Source organism: Serinus canaria, chromosome 13, assembly GCF_022539315.1.
Source record: "Serinus canaria isolate serCan28SL12 chromosome 13, serCan2020, whole genome shotgun sequence".
Lineage (NCBI taxonomy): Eukaryota > Metazoa > Chordata > Aves > Passeriformes > Fringillidae > Serinus > Serinus canaria.
This window is the reverse complement of record NC_066327.1, coordinates 10,962,230-10,979,708: the sequence shown is the minus strand read 5'-3', so window position 1 is coordinate 10,979,708 and position 17,479 is coordinate 10,962,230. Positions and strand designations below refer to the sequence as shown.

The window sequence follows — 17,479 nt, the reverse complement described above, 5'->3', positions numbered from 1 at the left end:
GCGGATGGAGTCGGAGATGCTGCTGGGCTGACCCGGCCCTGCCTGGGGCTGGGGGCTGGATCCTGCAGGACAGAAACACAGCACCTGCCGTGGAGAAATAGAGCCATGATCAATCCAACCACACAAAACACCGAAAATAACTCAAGAATAAGTTGTTTTCTGGGGTTACTTCTTAGGGCATCTAAACATATTCCAGCTCCTCCAGAAAAGAATTTAGAGGCCAGTAACATAACAAGAGGTTCCACTGATGATTTTAATTTGATTTTTAAAAATCTTTTATTAAAGAAACACAACAGCTATGGAAAGAGAAACCTGTTTTAGGTGACCTGGGCTGCTGGCAGTGACCCCAGGCAGGAGAAGGTTTTCAAGTGATGGCAGTGCTGCAACAATTCCCAGTGCTCACTCACCCTCCAGCCTCTCTGTGTGCTGCATCCAAGAGGGACCAATCCACACCAGCGTTCAGGCACTTTGGGACGTGTATAATCTAAAATGAAAAATGCATCCATGCAAGATACAGTTTAATCATAGGCAGATCAGTAATAACAGAAATGGCACTCTTGGAGCAAGCGTTCAAAGTTTCACCTTGTTTCTTCTTTTAAATTAAGATTTTTTGAGGATGTAGGTGATGAAAGAAGAAACCAAATAGCTGTGGTGGAAGTAAACAAAATAAGAGGTATATTTTATTTGTCCCTCCCATCTGCCATGTTCTGTTCACTCCACCAAACCTTTAAGAAGGAGGTAACTCCAGCGGGGAGGAGAGATTTACCAGGGCAGAGGAACCATCTTGAAGACTTTTTAAAGAGAATGTATCCATGCACATCTGCACATGTGGAGTTTGTTTCCAGCTCAGTGATCTTCCTCACAAAATGTTTTTCCCAAGCTCCATACTGCAGCTGCTTAGCATAGCTGGTGTCTGAGGGTGTTTTTCCTTTTGATGGTAGTCACGTTTCCTGCAAGCAAGAAAGAAAAATTGAAGCTCTGAGTTACTACAGCATGATCCCTGATGATTATTGCTGTTAGTGAATTTAATTCATGAAAGGTTGTGGGTCATTTCAGCCCTTTGGCAGCAGAAGTCCAGACAAACAGCTTAAGCTTACATACCTGTTTTATTGAAATAATAAGCTAATGGCTATTTCCAGAAAAAATAATCTGCTTGGAACAATATCCCAAAGGGATGCACAAGTCTGTTGAGCTGCTTATTTATTTTAATGGAGATAAAGAAAAAACCTGAATGACGAGTGTGGGCTTGGGTGACTAAATCAGCTGTTACAGCCAATTTCAGCCTGAATGATGGTAACACAGAATATTTGCATTGAAACTAAAGCAGTGACTTTTAATTTAGAATTTCTTCTTTTTTCTTCATGCCTCCAGCAGGTCAGGACAGGCATTGTGGGGAGCAGCAAGGCTCAGAACTGCAGTCACACTCCCTGGCCTGGGCACACAGGGATGTTGTGTGGGATGGCTATTCCCAGGAAAGAGCAGCAGCTGTTGGGGCTGCCTCTGAGGACAGTGTTGGGAAATAAATACAGAAGGAAGATTCTGCTGCAACATGACAATTCATCTCCCCATGCAATGGGATGCTGCAAGAGAGGCTATGAGAGGGACACCGGGGTTGCTCCAGAATTGCAATCAGTTTGCAGCATGTTAATTAGCCAGGAAACAAAGGCAAATCCCTGTTGTCCAGGGACCCACAAGGTTGGATGCTGCCAGTCCTCCTGGCAAAGCAATTTGCCGTAATGCCCTTGTGTGGTCTCAGAGAAACACAAATGAGGATGATCCTGGGAGCAGTGGGAGAGGGGGGTGGTGGAGCACAGCCAAGGGAGGTGCCGTGACAGGGCTGGCTGCTGCTGTGCCTCCACAGCAACGTGGATATGCAGCTGAATCCAGGGATGTAGAGCTCAGCCTGGGGGTGTACAGCTCAGCCCAGGGAGGTACAGCCAGGATGTAGGGCCTAATCCAGGGGTGTGTGCCTAGCCCAGGGATGTACAGCTTGGCCTAGGGATGCTCAGCTCAGAGCAGAATGGGAGCAGGGATAGAAGAGAGCAGAGAGCAGCACTGAAGAAGCTGCAAACACCCACTGCCTGTAGGGAAAACCAGCACAAATTTGTTCACAAAATAAGGCAGAGAAGGAAGAAAAACAACTCCAAACGCCCCAATCCCTAAAGACTCCCCTTCCAGCAATAAAGCATGAAGGAGCTACGGCTCCTCTTTTCCCACCCCAGCTTGGAGCATTGGCAGCCCTATCCCTCCCGCATCACGGCCTCAGCCCCGCGGTCCCTTTCGCACGGGGAATTGTCGCCAGGCGATGAGCCGCAGGGATGTGGGGTGGCCATTCCCGGCCGGGAGCTGAGCCGCAGGGATGAGGGGTGGCCATTCCCGGCCGGGAGCTGAGCCGCAGGGATGTGGGGTGGCCATTCCCGGCCGGGAGATGAGCCGCAGGGATGAGGGGTGGCCATTCCCGGCCGGGAGCTGAGCCGCAGGGATGAGGGGTGGCCATTCCCGGCCGGGAGCTGAGCCGCAGGGATGTGGGGTGGCCATTCCCGGCCGGGAGATGAGCCGCAGGGATGAGGGGTGGCCATTCCCGGCCGGGAGCTGAGCCGCAGGGATGTGGGGTGGCCATTCCCGGCCGGGAGCTGAGCCGCAGGGATGTGGGGTGGCCATTCCCGGCCGGGAGCTGAGCCGCAGGGATGTGGGGTGGCCATTCCCGGCCGGGAGCTGAGCCGCAGGGATGTGGGGTGGCCATTCCCGGCCGGGAGAAGAGCCGCAGGGATGTGGGGTGGCCATTCCCGGCCGGTGCCCGCGGGCTGCCCCCGTGCCTCGGCGCCCGCCGGCTGCGGCTCGGGCAGGGCAGGCAGCCAGCGCGATATATTTAGCAACAGCAACAAAACAGGCAGCGGGATCAGCTGACTGAGGCAGGGAGCTGGCGCATGGGTTCCTGTTAGACAGCACATCTCCCGTGCTGAAGCGGGGAGCAGGGAGCGGGGCAGAGCCGCGCAGCCCGGGGACACCAGAGCCGCCCGTGCCCGCAGGTAAGGGGAGGGGTCTGGCCACGGGCTCTGTGCCTGGGTCGCTAGGGATACCCGGGTGCTGGCAGCCAGGGATGCTCACGGCATGGTGGAAGGGAAGCTGCAGGCAGCGGGTCCAGCTCCGCGGGGGCCGCAGGTGACGGGGAGGTGACCTCGGCCACGCCAGCGCGGCGCCCAGGGCCAAGGGGATCGCAGCCGGGCGGGACCTGATCCATCCCATCATCGGAAGAGCTTTTTACCTGCAAATAGGTAATTCAAATTTCCTTCCGGAGGAAGGGCGTGTTGGCAGGACTCGGTTGCTTATTAGCGCTGTCGGGGTTGTTCAACACGACATGCCTGCGCCCAGCACCAGGAGCATCCTCCGCGCTCAGTGCCGGGCCCAGGCTCCGACACTGTGAGCTCAGGCCGGGGCTGGGAGGGAAGGAAGGAAAAAGCCTTTTCTTCAAGGATTGGAGACATGAGAGAAACAGAACAGGCAGGAAAAAGCATAATAAAAGGGCCCTAAGGTTTAAAACTAACATCTCCTGCTCTCAAGACAGCAAATCCCAGCTTGGCTGGCTTTTCCAGCAGCACATGAGGAAAACCAGGGAGGGCCAGCAGCAGCCTGGGGAGGGATGGGCACCCGGAGAGCTCTACCCTGGGCTCGGCACGAGCTGCTCATTTGTGCTCCGTGTGTGGGATCTGCAGCTTTGCAGGGAGGTTCAACAAAGCCAGATTTATTTACAGCAATGACAAGCAAGGCATTAAAATAGCCAGCAAAGCACTTTTGCCTTTAATCACACAACAAAGCTATATTGTGTCTGCAGATTAGTCACATACAAATTTCATTGGGGGAAGCAGTAAAAAAAAAAATAAATCCAGGCTATGTGGTCATTTCTGCCAGAAGGGGAGATAAGCAAAGCACAGAGGGGAATGTTTGGAAAAAATAATAAAAAATCAGTACAGTTAGAAAACACTGCAGCACAAAATATACTGAAAAATTTGTAATTCAATATATTTAACTGAGTAGTAAGAGCATTTTAATGGAAATCCATCCTAAAATGAGTTGAGGATGACTATTTGAATATAAATGACATGAATTAAAGCCCCTTGACTCTGTGGAAGCACTCAGGGGAGGACCTACCTCTCCATAGCTACATTTATGAACTACAGACAAGAGTGACCCTAGACATTCTCAGCTTCTAGAAGAGACCACTGTCATGCTGCTTTATGTAGGTGGTGCTCCCCACAGGGGCAGGGCAGCTCCTCTCCTGTTGGGTTCAGCTCCTGCCTGCTTGGACTGAGGGTGCAGTCAGAGCCCTGTCACAGTGAGCAGACATGGAGCATTAAATAAGGACTGTAGTTTGTGCCCTGCTGCTCCACAAAGGGCAGTGAGACAAGCTCATGCCCCTGCCCCATTCCTCTGCAGCTGTGCTCCCTTGCATTGCTTAAGGAGGGAGGGAGCACCATTGCTGATCTCCTTAATGAACCCTCTATTTACTGCCACATTTAATGACCTGGTTTCTTTGGCACATTTATGAAGCTCTTTATGAAGCCATGGATATAAATGAGCCAGCAAACTTTTAAAGTGTGGTTTTTGCTAACAGCCGTGTTTACCTCAAGAAGACATCAGGTGGCTCAGGCAGAATCAAGGCCAGGATTTCTTTAGCACAGCAGGTTTTCAGATGCTGATCAGCTCTGCTCTGTTCTCTGCAGCCATGGCACCCAGGATCAGACTGAGCCTTTCAAAGCCTCTCCCGACCATACGGGAAACCCACGAGGAAGCGATGGAGGAGCCAAGCAGCAGCCCCAAGTGTGCTGGGAGTGCTGCAGCCAGCCCAGACTCACACTCCAGTGATGACTACATCCAATCCATCTGCCACCTCGCCAGGCCCACCTTCCCAGCCCTTCTGGAAAGCAGACGTAAGGGTAAGGACAGGAAGACCCTGAAGACCCTGGAGGATGTGTCAGGTTCTCCACTGCTTGTGGGGACACAGCAGGAAAGGTCAAAATGTAAATTGACCAATTTCATCTCTAGTGTGGTGCCACTGGGAAAAGTCCCACCTGCAGAAACCGACTTTTGGTCCAGAGAGGACCCCCTGGAACAAATTTACACCAATGCAGAAAATCTTTGCTCCTCCAAGGCTTCTTCCTATGGTGAAAGTGCCAGCACTGGTTACTCACAGTGCAACTCTTCTGCCCCAAATGGTGACCTTCATCACACAAACCTGGAAGAAAAAAACACAGGGATAACCAGTTTTCCACGAGTGTTCAGTTTTCCAAGGCTTCCCTCCCCAAGGCCAGTTCAGAAAGAAGCAATATGCTCAGAGCTGAGGTATCTCAGAAGGGATGAGGGAACAGTTCTAGGGAATAACCACAGTCAGAAAGAGAATGGCCCTGTGTTCATTAACACCAAAGAGCAATTGGCACCCTCAGCCAGAGGGAAGGTGGCAGGAAACCTAGCCCTGCCCTGCTCTGTAGGAAGGCAGAATTTGTTCAATACAGTGGGCACAGATGAAAAAGAAGGAAGAAAAACTTCTCACTGTGACAAAAATGTCATGGGTGATGTTCCCACTAAGCAGAGATACTTCGAGTCTTTCCAGGTACCTAAAAAAGCCACCATCCATAACTGGATTTCAGAGCACAGATGCATCTGGAAAGAGGCAAAGTTAAAAGCTTGTTTGCTCCCAGCCATTGCTGAAGTGTGAAGAAGTAGCTGCTTAGAATAATTTTATTCACAAGATGTAACCAACCCTGTGCTCTAGCAGCTCTCCCTGGAGTCCTCACACAGAAAACATGGCTTGAACATGCATGCGAGTCAGGCAGACTCTTGTGATCCATCATATCCCTCATCCGTGGGCAAAGGGACAATTCAGAGTCTCATCTGCTAAGGAAACAGCAATCAGCTCTCATTTTGGAAAGGCAACAGTTCATAAAGCATCTCCTCCCACCTACTGCCTAGAACTGCCCTGAGCATGAAGAAGAGTTGGAGAGAGCTGGAGAGAACACAAATCCCATCTGTGCTGGAGAAGAAGTGGGAACATTGAAGTACCAGTGCTTCCCAAAGCAGGCAGATGTTGAGTACAGTTATTCAGAGAGGAGCCCTTTGCCCAAGGCTTGGACAGTAGGAGTTGCACACACACATTTACTGGGAGACCCATCACAGATCCCTGCCTCAGCACCAGGATCCCACTGGAGAGGTCACCCAGTAGAGCAGTAGCATAAAAAATTATTTCTTAAAAATCATAACAAGTCTTTTAAGAGGATTTGCTGGAGGGTAAGGTGGAAAATATTACAACTCCTTGGGTGGGGATTTTCCTGGTGCTTACCCTGTCCCAACTGTGTTCCCTTTACTGCTGGACTTGGCCCTGGCAGGAGAGCTGGGAGCCCTGGTGGGCATTGCTGTGCTGGTGCTGTGGCTGCTGTGGAGCCAGCTCTGAACAGGCATCACGGGGGACTCTGCACTGCCACAGCCAGGCTGCACACCACGAGCACCACGGGATCTGCTGCTCAGGTGTGGGGCCCAGGAGCCCACACAGAGCTCTGCAGGCTCAGAAGAGCAGCCTTGGCTGAGGGGCAGCCTAGGGATGCTGGGCTGCTGCTGCTAGAACCTGGATGTAAAATAGCAACTTGTGTTTCTCTTCATACCTGTGCTCCTGTATTCTCACCTACCTGACCGTGCTGATGATGTTGACTGAGCTTTGCTTCCTGCTGCAAGACTCAAACATGGAAAAACAAATGTGCATGTCCCAACCATCCAGCACACAGCACACACAAACAATTCAGGCTGATGGTATTGCTGCATGGGATCTCTGTAGGACGAGAAGCATTCCCACAGGGCTGGGAGGTCCTGGCATGGGGCAGTGGGCACATGCCCAGGCCACCCCTTCTGCCACACAGAGACTTCTCCATCAGAGAAGATTCCATTGGCACTTTCTCCTGCAGTCAGAGCAACCTCACCCACCTGTGTCTGGTGTCACACTCTCTGTAGCCAGGCAGGAGATGTAGCTGAGAAAACTGCAAAGCAATACCAGCCTAATTATTACTACTACTAGGAATAAATATTTTGGCACAGTGGAGAGCAGAGGGACCAGGCTGTTTGCTCAACAGCAGCTAAGATGAAAAACAGCATTGGAAAGCTGCAATTATCAAAATGCTCACAAGTGATTTCCAAACCACCCTCAAGCAGATTAAATGAAAAAGCAATTTCTACTCAGTACCAACATGAGTGTAAATATGCTCAAGGATCAAAAGGTGAGAGTGTTTGAGCTTCTCAGCCTCGCATCTCTTACCTCAAATATTTTTTTCTCCTGTTGAAACTCATTAGTGCTATGGAGCTGAGCTGCTTCTCAGCTCTGGTTTTGAACCAACCACACAGCAAGAATGGAAGTGAAGATGGCTCCAGCACTCATTAAAGCTGATGGAGAAAGCTGAACCCAGGAGGTCCCAGCCTGCTCTGCCTCCTCCACACCTGCCCCTCCCTCTCAGGTAAATGCTGGGGTTTAAGCAATGCTTGTCCTCACTGCTCTGCTGTCATTTAAATTTCTCTCCATGTGAATATTTATGATTCTAATGCCTAACAAGTCTTGTGCCAACTGCATGTATCACTGCTTTTGACAGAGGAAACAAATAAAATCCTTCCATCCAGTTGTTGTTTCCGTTCTGCATTCCACAGGGCATTATTTTTAGTCCTGGGCTGATCCACAGCACATGGGCTGTGACTTGCCAAGCAAGCACCTTCTCACTCTTCCAGGTCACCAAAGGCCTTCACACCTCACCCCTCCAGCAGCTGCTGCCCAGGGCTGGGATTCCTCCTCAGCTGCCACAATCCTGCAAGTCTCTACACCCCTGAAACCCATCACCTTTTCTCTCCAGAGCAAAAAGGCACAGCAGCAGAGGAGAGCTGCAGCCCAGGAGGCTGGGAAAGGCCTCCAGCTCCCTGATGTAGGACTGGGAGCAGGTTGTGGGGGCTGGGGTGATGGCAGGGGTGGGCTCAGAGCTGGGGCCATTTAAAAACAACTTGTTAGTTCCAGGTGCAGCCAGGTTTGGAGCAATGAAGCTTTGGAGTGAACTGGCTCTTTCTGGAGAATACTTTTACTTTAGTGAAAATTGAGGTTCTACTCAAGGAACTGGGTTTTCCAAGAAGAGCCAAAGCTGCTGGGATGCAGCAAAGATGGGGGCAAAGAGACACGGGCAAATAAGAGTCACAGAACTGGCAAGGCAGGGAAGTGAGGAAGGAGATGTGGGGCTGGTGGTGCCAGTGAGTGAGCAGGGCAGCTCCCAGCAGGAGTGGCAGGGCCAGGAGCCCCAGGTTGAGGAATTCCAGCTGTGCAGTAGAAGCTGTGACAGGTAAGAAAAGAAAAGCTGGTTTAACACAAGACAGAGGCAGCAGATAGGAGGTTGTTTCTATTCAAGTTCACTTAAATCCTGTTTTGAGAAGCACAGTCCTCACCTTCTTCACCACCAGCTCTGTTGGAAATGACCGTGTTGGTCCTTGTGAAATCACTGCACAATTAAATAGGCACCAGGTCCCTGGATAAGGCAGTTCTGCAGCTGTACAACATCACCCACCTGCTGCAGATGTACTTGGGGCTGGTTCAGGGAGGGGATGGGGATTGGGGCAGCCTTGTCACTCCCCTGTCACAGCCTCTGTCCCCCAGCTGCTGAGGGAGCCTGCAGTCCTACCAAAGGAAAACAAAATGGATGCTGTTGGGTGGGATAACATGGCCTGTAGTTATCCAGCACTTTTCTCCCTGTTCACCCCATGGATGCACACCTGGGCCATCAGAAAATGCTCTCCCTCCTTCTCTCTCTGCAGAACAGCCCCTGAGGAATCACTGGTCAGGATAAGCCTGCAGAAGTTGCTGCCTGTTCAGAAGTGCTTCCAGACAAGAAAGAAAACCTTATCTAGGAATTTAGGTCACAGAGAGAGATAAAAGCTGTGCTTGCTTCCATGGCCAATCTCATGGCAGGCTCTGCATTTGAAGTCACTGGCAGAAAAATCTCATTTATTGAGATCATCAGAACTGCCAAAGGGATTTGGATTAATTTGAATGGGGAATTGGTATCCAAATCCCACCAGCAGCTTTCAGTCTCAGACTTCACATCTAGTTCACAAGCAAACTGTGAGCATTCATAGCAATTTTGCTTGCATGATCATGCAGCCTCTTCCTGCTGCAAACTGTAAATGCTTTTGGACACAGAAAACCGTGACCAGAATTTACAAACCAGAGATGATGAGGCAGAAAGAAAACTGTCCCACTCTTTCCTCAGATTCTTGTCTTTAAATAACAAAGATACCCATCAGCTGAAACCCAAGGTGAGGAGGCAACAGCTCAGTGATCAGACCTGTGCAGTGCAGGAGCTGCTCAGAAACTCCTGCAGCACAGAGAGCCTCACCCACCCAGGAGGGCCTGGCTGTGCCCACCCAGCAGGAGAGATGGTGATGAAGCAGCTAACATGTGAGCAGTGCAGCGTGAGTACAGACAGGGATGGTAATGCAAGAGACAAGCAGGAGCAGATCGAAGGGCTGCACACAAACAGGGAGGTGCTGGAGGGCTATGAGCAAAGTTAGCAAAATCAGTTTCTAAAAAGGTCTTTAACTCTGAAGTTAGGATTAAAGCAGCTATTTTTGATTTCAGAAAAAAAATCAACTCTTAAAGCTCCAAGGAAAACTTAAAGCTCCCACCTTTAAAGGAGATGAGACCTGAGCCCCAGGCAAAACCCAAGGATGCCCCAGCTGAGAGCAGGGGCTCTGTGGGTGGTGCTCCAGGCTTTCCCCCTGCCCTGAAGTGCCTGCATTTGGGCCTAATTGCTCATTAGGGCATATTTTAATTAACTTTGAGCCTTCCTAAGTGGAGACTACTTCATTTATCACGGTGCAGAATGAAGTTAAACTGCATTTAGTGACTAAGCAGGAATCCTTTAGCTTTGAATGAAACCTTGACTGAGCCATCAGCACCGTGATTAATGGTGAAGTGTTTTGTATTTTCCATTTGCTCCTGTAACCATGGGCAGAAGAGAGCTCTGAAGTGATGGCTGAAATCTTCCCTGCTCGTGTTTGAAGAGACACGTTCAGGCACAGCTCTCTGCCTTGCTCACCAGGGCCCACGTGTGTTTTTGTGGCTGGCATCACTTATATGGGCCACAGTTGATAGCAGGGATGACCCCTGAAGTGCCACATCATGGGCTTGTGGCCTCTCCCCATGCTCAGGGATTCTCAAGGATAATTTAATTTGCTTGACATGAGCTAGAGCTGATGCAAAATACATGTTGTGTAAATAGAGAGATATTGTTCCTGGTAATTGCAGCCTTCCTGGAATTAATGGTCCTTGGTCCTGGAGGCAATGCTTCCTAGGGCTCTTGCAAAGAGCTGTAGAAAGAATGGGCATTTTTAGAATACCAGCTTGTTGCTACATAAAGTTTGACCAAATGCCATTTAAATCAAAGGGAGCCTTTAAGGGCTTTGGAAAGGGCTTGTCATGGGGATCGTGGGGTGCTGCATTCAAAGCACAGATTTCTAATAGCAGCTGATGAGAAAAATCAAATTATTACTTTATTTAATTGTGTGTATTATCATTGTATCTTTCTTGTGTTTGCTTTTAAATTAACCTAGCTGAAAACCCATCAGCCTGCTGTGAGCTTAGCAAAAACTGTGTGTGAGCCACAGGGCTTTATCTGCCTGTGCCTCACAGCTGCAGGGGCTCTGTCCCTCGGGATCAGCAAATCCCTGCCCTGCAGAGCCGGTGGTCAGGCACGGTGGGAGCAGAGGGAGCCTGCAGGGACACTGCCACCTCTCATCTGCCAGCACCATGTCACACTAGCCAGTCAGCTGTGCTCGGCTGAATGTTTTGTTGTTTTTTCCTGGATGGAACAGGAAATGTGGGAGAGAACAGGGTTTATCCCAGAGGTGCTGGGCTGCTCTCTAAAGCCTCTGAGAGGAGGCTGTGGCCAGGGGGGTGCTGGTCTCTCCTCCCAGGTAACAAGGGGCAGCACCAGAGGAAATGGCCTCAAGCTGGGGCAGGAGAGGTTGGGATTAGGTATTGGGAAAGATTTCTGGATGGGTTGTCAAGCCCTGGAACAGGCTGCCAAGGGAAATGGAGGAATCACTGTCCCTGGAAGAGTTAAAACCATGTAGGTGTGGCACTCAGGAACATGGCTTAGCAGTGGGTTTGGCAGTGCTGTGCTGAAGTCAGTGATCTTAGAGGGCTTTTCCAACCTTAATTATTTTGTGTTTTTATACTGTTCCAACTCACTCAATGAGCACTGGCTGAGCTCCACTAGCTCAGCCTCAGAGCAGGGAGATGCCACATCTCAAGTGTCCAGGCTCCAAAGCAATTCCACAAGAAATACCAAATTTGCTTCAGATGTTCTTCACACTCCCCCTCAGGTCATGCTACAGAAGCACCAAAAACTGCACAGAATAAAGGGTGGTGTTGGCTCCCAGATGCCCTTCAAGGCTGCTGAGCAGTGCCAGCCTCCCACCAGGCCCTGTGGAGCTGGGGGCTGTGGAAATGCAGAGTGGCCACCCCTGACTTGCTGAGCCTACAAACCATTCCAGCCTCATTAGTGGGGAGAGCTGGGAGCTTCAGATTGAGCTTGATTTGCACAAAGAGCAAAGGAACCTGCACGTGGTCCTTGCCCACAGAGCCAGCTGTGCAAAACAGTAAAAAATAAAAGTGTTTTTTAGGGGAAGCAAATCCAAGCACAGGCCTGATCATGCCCAGTCTTGGACCCAGAAACATCCAGGTGCTACTCCAGACCCCAGTTCAGGACAGATGGGGTCTGAGTGGCCCTGGGGGTGACTGTGCCCGTGGTGGTGGCTGGCACTGTGGTGACTGGCACTGTCTATAAGAAGAGTTTGGTGGTACAAATATTGCAGGTGAGTTCCTGCTCCTGCCCAGAAGAGCTGATGGGGATGGGCCAGAGCAGCTGCAGCTGGGACCCTGCTGCTGGTCCCAGCCTGGCTCAGTCCCAGCTCTCCCCAAAAACATCACTGCACCTGTTTCCTCAGGCACTGCAAGCTGACACAAATCACAGCCAGGCTCTGGTGACATTTGAGCTGCTCAGTCCATGTTCAGCTTCCCTTCAGGTGTGCTGGGGTGTGGGGCACCCCCAGCCCTCAAGGGATGGTGACATCCCTGCCTCAGATGTCAGATTCTGTGTTGACCCTCTGTGCTGCCTCTGCTCAAGCCTGGTTTGCTGGAAGAAGGGCACACAGACAGAAAACAACACCCTCCTTGCTGTGCAGGGTCAGCTCCTGGAATTAATTGCTGCAGGATGCCAACAAGATAAAATTCAGCAGGATTCAAGAGAGGATTAGACAGTCCTGTGATCAGGAACATTTGTGCAATGCTAACTGGGTCAAAGAAATACAAGAGAAATTAAGTGTTGTGCTTCCCTGAAGGGCTGAGCTGGTACCAGCTGGGTTTAGAACAGATTCCTCCCCACCTCCCTTTCCCAGTCTTTTTATAGCAGCAAGCAAATAGCAGGATCTATTGCAAAGTGTCTTCTCTTCCCTGGAATAACAAAGCACTGCCTGCTCTAGGAACTTCTCGAGACCAAAGTGACAACTGATCCTTGCTACAGCGCTCAGCAAAACCCTCCCCTTGTCATTTTAAAGGCAGAAAATGAAAGTTTCCTTTTTTTGCTGCCTCTAAGCTTCAGATCAACAATTTCTCAAGAAGGGAATGAACCACACAATAAACTGGCTGCAGATGAGCTGCTTGTGTCTTCACCCTGAAACTCTTCTCAGCATAATTAACCAAATTAATTATATAACTGTACAATAGTGTTAACCAGGAAAACATGTGGGGTAAATAGCTGGATCCAGAAGGCAACAGTTGGATTATAGGGAAGTGTCAAGGGGATAATGAGAGTGATGGTTTCCACCACCAAAGAGAGCCAAACAGGTTAGGTCTTGCAACAAGGAAAAGAGGAGCAAAATCCTCAAGATTTTGGATTTGAGATCACTCTCCAGGTTGGCAGATATTGCACCAGTGCTCCAAGGTGGGACTTGCCATGGAGGTGGAAGGTGGAGGCTGGGGTGCCCAGCATAACCTTTTCCTAGGCTTTATTTTTCAGTGGAAAGATGCTGACAAACCTCCATAATCCCTGCACATTTTTCTGACATGTAGAAGTGCTCCTGGCACAATTGGCCAGCAGGCACAAGGCACTGCATGTGACAGCAAGGGCAGTGCAGCTGCTCTGAGCACATCAGTTCACTTCATTAAACTGCACTGTCTGCAACAACAGCATTCTGAGAGAAAAGTCTCTCTGAGGCTAATGCTGGCAACAGAAAATTACCTGGTGATCTCAGCCAGGCAGCAGAAATCTTTGGATTCTGTGCCCAAAGATGAAGCCTCCTTCCTACAGTCCATTGCAAAGGATACAAGCTAGAAAGAAAAGCATTCAAACATCACCCCATTAGGCTTGGCAAAATTTGTGATGCCCACTGTATTCCAAATTTTCATAGTATCATAGAATGGTTTGGACCTTAAAGATCATCTCATTCCAGCCCCCTGCCATGGTGGGGCCATCTTCCACTAGAGAAGGTTTCTCCAAGCCCCATCCAGCCTGACCTTGAATATTTCCAGGGATGGAGCAGCCACAGCTTCTCTGGGAATCTTTGCCAGGGCCTCACAGGGAAGAACTTCCCAATACCCAATATAACCCTGCCCTCTGTCTGTTTGAAGCCTCTCATTTTTGTATTTGCTGCCCAAAACTGGCAAAGAAACAAACCCTCCCCAAACCGCCTCACCACATTTTGTCGTATCTAATACTAATTCTAGCAATTTAATTTCACAAAGAAATTCAAAATATTTTTATCATTTCCCTTTTCCCTGTTCTTGCAGAAATAGCAATGGCTAATATGGCCTGTCCCACTTTGTCAGACTCAGACCTGTGGGGGCTGTGAGGCCCCACCTATCAAACCGAACATTGTAATTAGCCTTTACTAGAATTCTTTCCTTTCTCATCAACAGTATCAAGCACCACATTTGCACAGTGGTTTGTCACACATAATTGTATTTTTTTAAGAGAAGTGGTTGTTGCACATCCTGACCCAAACGAGCTCCCAAGGTCTCTCAGCTCCATTGTACCTCCACAGACAAGACAGACTCAGGTATCTTTATGGATCAGAACATTTGCAGATGTATTTAAGAAGTCCTTGCTCTCAGAACCTTGTACAGAGTGTTCCAGGCCAGCAGTGCAGTACTTTTGAAACCACAATGAAAACAAAGCACTGCACCACTGGCATTCCTTGTCCTGGGGACAGGAGGGAACCAACCCTCCTGGCAGACTGAAGGCACATTGCTTGTCCTGCTGTGGACAGAAGCTCCAGCAGGACAAGGCCATGGCTCTGTGCCCTCCTCAGACCATTTGATCTGCACAGAAATTAATCTTTCTGCTCAGTGCAGAGCAGTTTTACCCTTGAAGTCCCTCACTCAGTTCATGGGATGAGATTCTCACCTGCAGGACAAGAGGGAGTAGAACCAACCCCAGAGTCCAAGCTGGGGACTGCAGGTGTCACCTGCTCCACCACCCAGACACCCAGGAGCTTCAGTCAGTTGCTGGCTTTTGGAATTATTTCTGCTTTCTGTAGAATGGGAATCATTCCTACTTAGGGAAAAAGGATTCATAGGATTACCCAAACATAAAAGAAAAAAATAATTATATAGGAACAGATTTTTCAGAGCAAGCAAAGAATCACAGAGGTAAAAGAGGAACTTGTGCTGCAGTGCCAGGTGGTTCTTTCTCTTTATTAATTTCAGCAGTTCCTACAGGACAAGAGTACATGGACAAATGTAAGGGAAAGGCTGGCTGACTCCTGAGGCTGATGGAACAAGTTGAAACTGCAGTTTTCCCACTATCAAATTGAAAGCCTAATTAAATTATACAGCCATGCCAGAGACTTGGCACTGGACCCAGCAAAAATGCAAACTCAGTTCAGTGGGATGTGAATCCTGTGTTGGGTGCCACAGGTCAGACAGTGCCCTGGTGCCTGCAGGGCTCTGGGGAGTTAGGACAGGTCTCAGGGAAGACAGGCTCTTCCACATGCACACGTGGGAACTTGATTTGCTGTGCTCCTGACTGTGTTTTCCCAGTGAAAGCCCGGTGGAGCCAATGGAAAATTTCCTGTTGGCAGTTTTGGGCCAAGACCCAAATTTCTACTTTTGTGCATCTCCTCCCTCAATGGTCTGTGGATAAATAATTCCACTTAAGGGAGAAAATGTTACACAGGCTAATCCCAATCCTTCCTGTGGTCTATCACCTCAATTTACACCAGAAATACTCCTAGGTTACTACCTGCAAGCATTAGCAGGCATAGCCCTCACTTACACAGGGTACAGCCTCTCAGAGAACAGCTAAGGCACTGAAAACCTTCAGCTCCCTCACACACCAACTTAAAACTGCAAAAGACATGAAAAAACATCAACCTGTGAAGTCAGAAGCTGAAATTCAAAGAGCAGTTGGAGGAAAAAAGGCATGTTTGATTTGATCTTGTCTCCCTGGGCAGTGCATGTAGAGTTTTACAGGGTGTTGCTGTTATTACTCACTGGAAACATGGCCAGCCACTAGGCCAGCACTGCCAAGCCCACCTTGTCCCCAGGTGCCACAGCTAAACATCCTTTAAATCCCTCCAGGGGTGGCCTCTCCATCACTTCTCTGGGAAGCCTGCTCCAATGCTTAACAACCTTTTCATGAAGAAATTTCTAGAGAAATCCAATATCCAATCTAAACTTTTCCTGACAGAAAATTTCCTCTTGTCCTGTTGCAGGTTGCTTGGGAGAAGAGACCAACCCCCACCTGACTACAGACTCCTTCCAGAGAGCTGTGGAGTGGGATGGATTTTCCCCTGAAGCTCAGTTTTCAGAGGTAGGCAAATATTCACTATTTCCATTGGTTTCCTTGCACAGTAACCTGTAATTCATCCTCCTGAGCCTGCAGCAGCTGTTCCATGGCTGGCAGCACACACACCCCATGACAGAGGTGAGTGCACAAGCGTGTCAAGGACTTGGCTCCCAGCACCCCACCAACACCATGCTGGCCATGAAGAACTCTCACAAACCACTGGGGCCTGGAATGTTCCCAGAGACCAGAAAACTGCAGAGAAAACTTAAACTGTATTAAAAAAAAAAAAAAAAAAAAAAGTGTAGCCTCATCAAGTGACCTCTGTGTTACTTAAATCTCTGTGGTCACTAAAACCCAAAAGGAGGGTATGTATGTTTTTATTTTCTGTAGTGTGTGTTTTTTACAATAAATACCTAGCATTTTTAAATAAATCAGTGCTGTCCACTGGTGCACTAGGAAGATTTGTCCAAAATGTACCTTCTTATCTTTAAAAAAATGACAAACTGTGAGAACACTAGGCTTTTTTGGAATAAAAAAATATTCAAGTGTACCAGATCCCTATAAATAGCTTAATTAGATTTACTGCTTTCTATAGAGTAAGGGAATATATAGAGAGTAAACCATTACAGCCTTTGGGTTAGGAAAGGAGAATGGAAAGCAAGAAAAGAACCAGAGCACCCACCTTTAGTGAAGTATGACTTCTCCCTAGAGGTCACTTCATGTACCTGGCTGAGCCTTGTCCTTTCCACTTACCTTCTTCTCTTTGGGCTCAATTCCACAGGATTTAAAGTTCCTCTCCCTCACCAGTGCCAGTAGAAAAGACAAGCCACACTGTTAACTGCTTTGATTTGGGAGATTCTCACCCTAGAAGGCTCAAATCCAACTTTTTTCTATCACTGAACAGCCAGTGGATATGGGCTATGAAGGACCAATAACCAGAGTCTGAGCAGAGAGGTTGTGTAGTCAATTCCATTAAAATAGCTCCAGTTATTTTACTGCAAGCTAAAAAAGACTAGATTTCTTTGACCTGGCTGAGGACAACAGGACACAGGCTCAGCTCAGCCCTATGCCTTTGAGGGAGAGGTGCTGTTTTCTCCCCACATTCTCTGACAAGGACACTGGCCTCTCTGTTAGTTTTGGCAGCTCTCCCCACACTTACATGTCAGGTTTGAAGATTCTATTTAGGAGCTTGTAAACTCCAATCTGGAACCATGTAACAACTGTGCTCATCTGAAAACATAACCTGAAGTAGATTCATGCAACAAGGGAAGGCCCTACTCAAAAATGTCACTGAGGACCAAGTAGGTCCCTTTCATTCCCATTATGACAGCTGCATTTATAAAACCAGTATTAATTGGCATGGAAGTTACCAAACCAGCTGCTGCCACTGGAAAAGATTCATGCCTGGGCCTGAATTCCAATGAACATTCTTTAGAATAATTCTACAAGGCACACTTTGTGCAGGCACTGAAGTAGGTTCAGGCTGTGTGCAGCTGAAGTCTGTGTTTCCCACACCATCTAGTGGCAATCCTGCAAATGTGTTGGGAATTAACAACTCACCCAAGACACAAAACCAGAGAGAAATCATAGCTAGGCCTGCAAGGGACCTATCACACTGCTGG

The 17,479-nt window shown here is 48.9% G+C and overlaps 1 protein-coding gene across 1 annotated transcript; it reads left to right on the top strand.

Moving 5' to 3' along the window:
- The first annotated feature begins 2,911 nt into the window (after nucleotides 1-2,911).
- LOC108962262 (uncharacterized) lies at nucleotides 2,912-7,652 on the top strand. Its single transcript, XM_018915446.3, has 2 exons — nucleotides 2,912-3,029; nucleotides 4,722-7,652. The coding sequence occupies exon 2, from the start codon at nucleotides 4,724-4,726 to the stop codon at nucleotides 5,711-5,713; it is 990 nt and encodes a 329-aa protein (XP_018770991.2). The 5' UTR covers nucleotides 2,912-3,029; nucleotides 4,722-4,723; the 3' UTR covers nucleotides 5,714-7,652.
- Nucleotides 7,653-17,479: the final 9,827 nt, after the last annotated feature.